This window comes from Nansenia antarctica (genome assembly GCF_963989245.1).
Source record: "Nansenia antarctica genome assembly, chromosome: 5".
NCBI lineage: Eukaryota > Metazoa > Chordata > Actinopteri > Argentiniformes > Microstomatidae > Nansenia > Nansenia antarctica.
In genome coordinates, this window is record NC_137690.1 from 22,430,015 (window position 1) to 22,439,287 (window position 9,273).

Genomic DNA, 9,273 nt, shown 5'->3' on the forward strand with positions numbered 1-9,273 from the left:
TCGGGTCAGAGGTTACAAAAAAACCAAAAGTTCGCAAGCATCATTGATTGGCTCCTTTTTATGCCACGTGTTCCGAGACGTCTCTGTGCTTTCGTCCACACACACCTCAATGACGCGACTCTCTCTGCCCACACCGTTGAGCGACTGGAATATCTATGCCGTTACATTTACATTTACATTTTGGCATTTAGCAGACGCCTTATTCCAAAGCGACTTACAATCAATACATTTGGATGCTAAGCATGTGAATCATCAGTCCACCATTCGTGGCAGGAAGAGTAATCTAGCTCAGGCCCGGGGCCACTGATAGAAGGAGAAACCTTCTTCTACCACCTTTTTCTAAAACCTTTTTTTTGAACATGCTATCTGGTAGGAAAGTATAAGGTCGCCCCTGTCCTTTACGTTTTACGATGTCAAGCTCTGTGGTATGTGACAGATAGCAGCCATCACCAACCAACAAGAACCAGTTATTGTGTTTTACTGTTTTAATTCCACCATGTCGACGTGCACGACCATACAGTTACCACAGTGGGACGGGGGCATGCGAAAGATTCGCTACATTTACTTGGCAAACAGAAACTCATTCAAATTGACGGATTGTCCTATTGAGGTGAGTTTGTAGTTGCTTTTTGTATGCTACTTTGTTACTATCTATGCTGACACCATGCACATCGTTGCAGAGGATTCCTGATTTCTCTTTGCTCTTTAGGGACCCATGGTTCCGCTATTTTTAGGTGCTGATTTATTCTCAAACACCGATATCCGGGCAGAGAATCATCCCAGACACCACGCTAGATTTGCAAAGAAAGGATTGGCAACTAAAATACATTTCTCATCGGGTAAATAGTTTCCCAAGAGATTTGAATGATGTTAAACATTTATGCTTTAGACAAATGTAGTTGCATGATGCCTTTGTTATCTACACAGCATTCAGGTTCCATGGACTGAGGGTATCCACCATCAATAATAGCCTGTGGTTCTACAGTATCCAAGGCTTTTTTCGAGTGGCTTTTGAAATGTACAGTAAACACGAGCAGCTTGCTGTGCTGGAGAACTTTCAAGTGAGTAACTTCCCAAACTACAGACAAAGTATTTACTGCTGTAGTTGAACATTATTCAAACCTTATAAAATGATTAAAAAACAACATTTAGATAGTCTTTACAGAGTCAGGTTTTGAAGAGATAGTGGTAACCTTATTCATATCTTACATATCTATCACATCTCTATACACTTACAAATAATGACCAAAAATATTTTTTTGCATGGTTACTTTTAGGAGATATGGAAGTCCCGCCTGAATGACAGCCCTCTTAAAATGACCTACAACCTTGTCCAACTAGAGCCTCCACTGCCCCAGAGCATTGTGGAGATGTATGACCAAGACTTAAAGCTCAAACTGATTTCCCAGAATAGCCATGGGTTGAAGGGGAACCCATCTTCAACCTTGGATAACCCCCAGGCTGACAAAGCAGGGCCTTCAGATGACACCTCAGCAGATCATGATTATTGTTCTCTTCAGGAAAGTTTGCCAATCCCGCTCTGTTCCTCCCTCTTAACTCAAAAACTGCAGAGCTTGGAGGCCAAAATTTCCTCTGGGGATAACCAGCTGGGGACAGATCAGCAGGAGACAATCCTGTTTCTACTGGAGAACATTGAGCGCTGTGTGGATAGGCCGCTGGATGAGAGAGATGTGGCAGACAGTGTACTAGCTCTGCTAGAGGCCAGAACGTGGGGCTCAGTATACTCCAGCCACCTGCTACACTCTATAGGACGTTGGCTTGGACAGCAGTTTCATGCCGCCAACAGCAGCATCAGCCAGCAGGTGGAGGGTTTCAAAGTGCGGCACATAGAGCGTATCACAGACCTGCCACCTGCAGAAGAACTGGCCACAGAGCTGTTTCCAGAGGCCATGCGAACGCTTCTGCTGCACTGGATGGGCCTGAGTGAAGACTCAACCTTGTGGAAGAGACACAGCGAATACCCCATCCTGCTACTCATCCTTGAGTTTGCCAACCACAACCTAATTACTGGTGTGGCACATGTGCTTTATTCAAGTCTTATATGCAAGTAGATTTTATGAGTGACATGCCACACAACGTGATGCTTCAGGAAAGATAGTTGTCAAACATCTTTACAAAAATGTCTGTGAATTGTTTTAGTCAGTATTGTGTGTGATCTATTGGCATAATTGGTTCTTTCTGTAATTCTTGACATCATTGTGCATTTGCCAGAGTGTTTCTCAGTGCCTTCATCTCATTCATTCAGGTGATGTAATGGTGTGGGGAATGTTTTCTTGGCACACTTTGGGCCTGTTAATATCAATCAATCATTGCTTGAATGCCACAGCCTATTTGAGTATTGTTTCTGACCATGTTTGTGCATCCCTTCTTGGCCACAATGTACCCTTGTCACAAAGCAAAAGTTGTTTCATGAACATGACAGCGAGTTCAGTGTTCTTCAGTGGCCTTCCCAGTCACCAGTTCTGAATCGGTTCACAATCATGTCATCACGGACCAGAATCTCAAATAAATGTTTCCAACATCTTGTGGAATCAATGCCACAAAGAATTGAGGCTGTTTTGAGCGAAGGGAGGCCCTACCCAGTATTAGTATAGTACTCTCTCAGAAAAGCTGCTGTGGATATATCCAGGTGAAATTGGTTGTTGCTGTGTAAGAATGTATAGGGAAATCAAACACATGGTACTACCTATTTCAACACAAGGGGACTTTTATTTAAAGGACATATGTAACAATGTATTGTTCTTTCTTTCCGCAAACCCATGACCATTGGAAATAATGAAGTCAACTTCAGTAATAGCACAATCCACTCATTTTCATTCAGGAGAAACTGAGGGATTATAATAATGCTACATATTGAGATCTGGTTTCAGTTCATTTTGTAAAGCCTCTTGGTACACAATTATTTAACTTTGAACTACATAATGTTCCATTTCAAACCATCAGAAATATATACATTTTAGTAAAAAACATCATATGCAATCACATTTCTCTAACAGAAATCTAAATCCAGCCAGCATTGCCGTCATTAGACTATTGCATAATTTTGAAAAGATGTACAGATTCCTTAACACGAGACATACTCCGCCTCTGACTATTTACAAGAGAATGTTCCAAGACGTGAGACTTGTTTCTAAATAAATTACAGATCCAATGCAACATCCATGCAAGCTTGAGCGCTAGCTGTGAGTGGAAAGACCTATATGAGAAACAAAGAGGACAGCCAATCGCCAATTAGATGGCATCCATCCCTCGTGAGAAAGAGGAAGTGAAGCCCAGGCCCATGCCTCTTTGAGTGTGAGTCTGGGACCGTGCCATCTCATATTGAACATCAAGGTTCCGGAACATCTCTTCCTGCTGCTGCAGAGTCTTTATGCCTTCATCGTTGAGTGGCTTCGAGGCCTCCCCTTCCTCCTCCCCCTGAAAGCAAACTGTGTTAGAAGTATATACTACTCCAATTGAGGAATGAAAGTTGAAACACAAATTAGGCAATCGAAGTACTCAATTATACATACTTTGATACCCATTAGCTTGCGAAATTTAACATTTTGGTCCTTATTTCCAAAGTTCAGTTTCTCCCACAACTCAGCTGTCTGGGACTTCTGGGACTTCTCCTTCAAAACAAATGTTTACTCAAATTAAACAACATACTTCAATGAGTTATACAGAACATAAGAATAATAATACTATCTAACCAATTAAACCATTATAGACAAAACCAGTAGACAAATAGCTTGAATTCTCTGGACAGTACACCAAAAATCATACCCCTTCCTTCTTCCCCTGCCAGAGCATCTTTCTCTTCTTCTCCTGCTCAGCAAACTTCATAGGGTTTACAGCGGAAGGGTTGTAATAGCTGGGCACAGCAATGCCAGTCTCTGCTAAAGTTTTGGCTTGCAGGGCTGCCATCTGCGCTGCCATGGCAATCTGGGGAGTGACCTGTGTTCCAGACGCAAGGAGGGCCGCTACGTTAAGGACAGGGCTGGCGGCAGCCGCTGCGGCAGCCGCTGCAACAGTGTCACACAGCAGAGGAGTTGCCACTGAAAACAGATTGCAAAAGTAAATTAGCAGTTGACTAATTCCTATGGTTTGAGTGAAATATTTGTGTTAAGAAATGGAGCATAATTGTAATTGGTAATCAAAGAGTGATTCACCTGTAGATATCTCCTGCTGTTTCTCCAAAATCTCCTTTTCTTTCTGCTCTTGCAGCTTCTTAGCCCTTTCCAATCTGGAGATGGAGAGAAGAGTGAAATAAGGTGGTGAAATTCACCAGCCTGGCTTTGGGGGCTGAAAGAATACAAAATACACACCACCTAATCACTCAAGAAATAAAGCTTCAGCCTCACAGTTCCTCTAAGCTGCTGCGGTACCTTCTGGCCAGGGCCTCCTGTGCGTCCATAGCGGTGTTTCTGCCCCGGAAAGCCGGGGGGCTCACAGACCTACTACGACTCTTCCTGCGGACTTTCTCACTCTTCTTCTTCCTCTCTCTGGGGAGGTACCAAAAATGTCAATGGATAAATGTTACCAACAATCATGAGACACGCAGTAGGAGACAGAAAGACATATACTCCTATATATATATATAAACTCCTCAAAAAAAGTTCAGAAACGTTGTTTCGGTCGATTATTCCTCCCCTTTAATAATACAAATTGGTATTGTATTTTATATCGTTGGAAAGCCTGATTAGTCACCTTTACAACAAGGTACAACTTGTAAGGATCATGCATTCATGGAATGACCAACACGGCTAGCGGCCATTTTTTTTGCCAAAATACCCATTCTTCTGTTGGTATTCACTCTCGTTTCGAGCTTCAAGTGCTGGCAGGTGTATGCAATGCAGTGAGATATCAGAATGATATTTAGGAGCCAGTGGCAATCCCATATCTCCAGAATCTGGGACCTAACTCCATCCTCCAGGATGACAATGCTCGCCCCCACAGAGCCAGGATCATCACAGAGTACCTCCAGAATTTGGAAAGGATGGAATGGCCTGCCGTGAGTCCAGACCTCAACCCAATTGAACACTTATGGGATCAGCTTGGGCCAACGCAACCATATTGGCTGACTTGCGGCAAATCCTGGTTGAGGAATGGGATGCCATCCCACAGCAGTGTGTGACCAGACTGGTGACCAGGATGAGGAGGAGGTGCCAAGCTGTTGTGACTGCGTATGGCTCTTCCACATGCTACTGAGGTCCCTGACAATGTAAAATGAATAAAGTGTAAAAATGGCCAATGCGTGTTGTTTTTTCCTTATTACTGTGGGAGAGCGCAATCATCCAATCCACCAAGCAACTCAAAACGAGAGTGAATACCAACAGAAGAATATTGCAGGGGATTTTGGCACATTCTTTTGGGCCACTACCCACTACTAACACGTTTAGCTGTGTTGCTCATTCCACAAATGCATGATCCTTACAAGTTACACCCCGTTGTAAAGGTGACTAATCAGATATAACGATATAAAATACAATACCAATTGGTATTATTAAAGGGGAGGAATAATCGACCGAAATAACGTTTCAGATTTTTTTTGGAGGAGTTTACATATAAAAGACAGACATGCTTAAACACAAGTAATGGCGGGGTGTAAAGTAAGCAAAACCAACCTGCTTTTACTACAGCTCCTGTGCCGATGTTTGGTCTTGGAACCTGAGCGAGACCGTGCCTTCCTCTTCCTGTCCCGGCTGCGGGACCGTGACCGCCGCTTGTCCCGACTTCTGCTCCGATGACGCCTAGAACCATACAAATATTTGTTTATTCTCTTGATAGAAAACATCCATCCAATACATTACCCGTTTTGATCATCAGGTACAACATGTAGTCCCTACCTGAACCTTGACTCACCTGTCCCGTGAGTGTGATCTAGAGTGGCTCCGTCCCCTGGAGGGCTTTCTCTCTTTGCGCCGGTGTCGCTCCTCCCCATTTTCTGCGGAAAGTCTCTCTTTCCCTCTCTCAGTCTGGTCCTGCTGCTCCTCCTGCTGCTTGTAAGATTTCGTTGGTTTCTCCGAGTCCCTCTTTCGTGCCTGTTTTAAGAAGAAGTTGTCTCTTTCAGGAAAATAGTGCAACAAAGAGAGTTAGTACAACGGTTTGACACAAATGATACCACATAAAGCTGAGAACTCCTGGACACTTCTTAGACATTCATTCAATTCATATTTAGACATACTGATTATCAGAAAGACAATGTTTTACAACCATGACCAAGTGTAACAGCTTGAAAGAACTAGCCTTCAATTTCTGATGAAATGTTATTCCTCTGCATGAATATGGACAGTATTCATTTCATAATAATGGAAATGCTCTCTAAATGCAGTGATGTTACAACCCATAACATGTACTGCTAATGACTCAACTGCATCAACAACAGCAACTACTACTATCTTAAGCCCTATTCGGACGGGATTAGTTTTACTAGGGAAAGCAGGGTAATGTATTACCAGGGCATCTCCGTAATTTTAGTCCCGTGCGAATCGGCCATGTCATAATTTTTTATAGACTGTGGTTATACTTTTCTTCTTAGCTTCAGTTTTTTTGGCTTGTGAAAATAACATTAGGTAAAACTAATCCAATGTGAATCAACATCTATTTTGTGGTAAATTACTGAGCCTTGTGGGTTCAAGCATGGTGTGAGCAAGGAAAGGTTAACGGATCTGTACAATCAACTGAAAGCCAAGTCTTGAACATATATTTGAATGTCTGATATAATTGTATCAAGTGTCCATTAATATATTATTTGTAATAAATAAAAGTTTTGTCCAAGGACATTGCGCCAAATATCTCAACTTAATTATAGATGCTTATATTGAAGTTCACATGTCAACTTTCTCTGACAATAATTAGTTCTGTCCCAAATTGAACCATATTAATCCATAGGCTAAAAAATATGTAATGAATTGCAGGGTTCATTGGCAAATGCGTATCAGCCTCTGACAAAACAGACATTGCGGGGTAATACCTACATAACCAACGTCCCCCTGTACCACTAGTCCAATCCGAATAGGGCTAAAGGCCTATTTAATGTTCCAAATGCATAATAATATTTGGATCAAGTCATAATACAAAAAAACCTGAACCCAAAACCCCTAATTTAGATTACTGTAGTTTGTCTCCGCCACAGCTTTAGTACCTTAGCTTTAGCTCATGTCACCCCCTTCCCTATCTTCAAGGGCATGCAGCCAGGGAGATTTAAAACTGGCTAAATGAATTGGGTTAATGAGGTTACTGGCAGCAGACTGTTTGCCTTCAAGTATTGCAAAAACAATCCAACTTCAATGCAATGGCTGTAAAAGATGCACAAGTTAATTTCCTTTATTTTCTTAATTCTAAGAGGCAAGTATGAGTTTGAATGGCTGATAGTTACCTGTCCAAGTGGTAGGCATATTATTTTGCTATGTCAGGAGCGTCTTCTGTTCAGTGTCTCTTCGTGCATTAGCACGCTGAGTATGATTTATTATAGAAATGTTATCATGTGATCTACACAGGATTTACCAAAAATAAAAAAATATCCTACATAGACAATCTTCACCATCTACTATGGCTACACTTAGTGACTGATGTCCAAGGAGGATAAGTTCATATATGAGACATATCATACCAACATAGACATAACAAAACATGTCCCTCTTTGCATTTCTGTAACCCTGTGCCCATTTTGAAAACCCATCATAGTCTTGCTTCAGATTAAATACTTTGGTACTTACCATGATCTAAGACTAAAAAACTGAAACTATTGGCACTGAGATGACAATAGACTACTGTGTTTTAGTTCACTAAAATGAACTATTAGTTACCTCTTTGCTCCTGCTTCGACTTCGTCTGTGCTTTTTGTCACCTGTAAATCACCAGAAAATGCAATAATGAAAAAAAGGTACTGTTTCGTACACAGTAGTTCTGTGTTTTGGCACAAGTATCTTTGGATCAAACTCTTACTTGTACTAACATGTATAATTAAACAAATGAATTACAAAAAGGCTATGATAAAGGAACTAGTTAACGTTGTAACAGATTGGCACGGATCCTGTCACTTAACTTAACAAGTGATCATTCAGGATCCTATCTCTTAGTCTGCATGGTTTTCCACCGTGATTTCGGTAATGAAAGGTATTAAGTTAATTATGGATATTATACAGCTATTTGGATATTTCGTGGGGCCAATGAAAAGTGCTGATGGGGGAGTACGTGGACTCTTTCAGAACTGGGATAAGTGGAGTCCCGTCGCAGCTAGGCACCATCAATAACTTCAGTTGAGGGGTTATTTCACTCACTTGATTTGCGTTTTCGGTCCTTGGACCGCGACCTCGATCGTGAATGGTGGTGTTTAGAGCTTCTGGGCGATTTGGATTCCATGCTGTGTTTTCTCCTTTCAGTATCTGGAGAGTTCATCGGCAGGAGACCAGTCGAATATGCGTCACTTGCCTTATTGAGAAGGAAAACATACACAGTTTGAATTGTTAGAATTCACCAGCTAACCAAAACACCTAGCACCCGATCGGGCCTAATTGGCTCACGTTAACTTTTTCATTCCCTTAAACGGGCTGGTTTACAGTAAGAGTGTGACGATCTGTTATAACAGTTCCATAATGTTACTACTAGCAACATATAGCTAGCTAGTTTAGCTAGCGAACGCTTTAGCTGAGATGGCTGGTTCAGTGGTTGATATGGACGGTCGTACCGATAGACGCCATCTTGATGAAACAACACATTTAGAATACAATATCATACATTTGTCTATTATGGATCAACGTTCATGTCAACTGCAATGTGTTGGCTACACTTACCGCCATGTTAGATTGTAAATAAACCCCTACGGTCGGGTGTTTTTTCGGTAGTAACTGCGCTATCGTTGTTGCAGATGATGTGGGGCCGTGGATTCACTTCACTACCAGTCCGTAGTAATGAAACACCGGATATGCGCTCGCGTCATGATCACATTCGTGTAAGATTGTGAATGACCGACGAGATTGTATCAACTCAAGCATACAAAATGAGTGCTACTTGATCGTCAAACAGACAGACCAACTATTTTCTGAAATAATTAAAAGTGATATCAGATAATTTGATCTTCATGAATAAAGTTGTTATAACTACCTGGAAGAGTTTTACGGAAATAAGGAGGAGGGCAGGAAGTGTCAGGTCCGTTTTCTCAAGAGAACTCTGGGCTGACGAACTGGACAACGTAGGAGTTCAGGCTAAATCCAGAAGGTGGCAGTAGTGCGAGGTTAAGGATGCAAGCTGCCGTTAAATCCAACAGAA

The 9,273-nt window shown here is 41.8% G+C and overlaps 2 protein-coding genes across 3 annotated transcripts; one reads left to right on the forward strand and one right to left on the reverse strand.

The window, feature by feature from the left end:
• The first annotated feature begins 479 nt into the window (after positions 1-479).
• Positions 480-2,531, forward strand: LOC308156993 (uncharacterized protein). Its single transcript, XM_080530463.1, has 4 exons — positions 480-610; positions 710-839; positions 928-1,061; positions 1,278-2,531. The coding sequence occupies exons 1-4, from the start codon at positions 497-499 to the stop codon at positions 2,070-2,072; spliced, it is 1,173 nt and encodes a 390-aa protein (XP_080386589.1). The 5' UTR covers positions 480-496; the 3' UTR covers positions 2,073-2,531.
• A 195-nt stretch (positions 2,532-2,726) lies between these two features.
• On the reverse strand, positions 2,727-8,910 carry rsrc2 (arginine/serine-rich coiled-coil 2). 2 transcript variants are annotated; one of them, XM_080533053.1, is made up of 10 exons: positions 8,799-8,910; positions 8,286-8,436; positions 7,812-7,852; positions 5,866-6,044; positions 5,628-5,753; positions 4,389-4,505; positions 4,173-4,246; positions 3,787-4,058; positions 3,534-3,632; positions 2,727-3,438 (listed from the first exon to the last, which is right to left on the reverse strand). In XM_080533053.1, exons 1-10 carry the CDS (start codon positions 8,802-8,804, stop codon positions 3,253-3,255), a joined length of 1,251 nt encoding a protein of 416 aa, XP_080389179.1. In that variant the 5' UTR covers positions 8,805-8,910; the 3' UTR covers positions 2,727-3,252. The 2 variants fall into 2 exon arrangements, with proteins under 2 accessions (XP_080389179.1, XP_080389178.1); XM_080533052.1 differs by having other exon boundaries at positions 4,365-4,505.
• Positions 8,911-9,273: the final 363 nt, after the last annotated feature.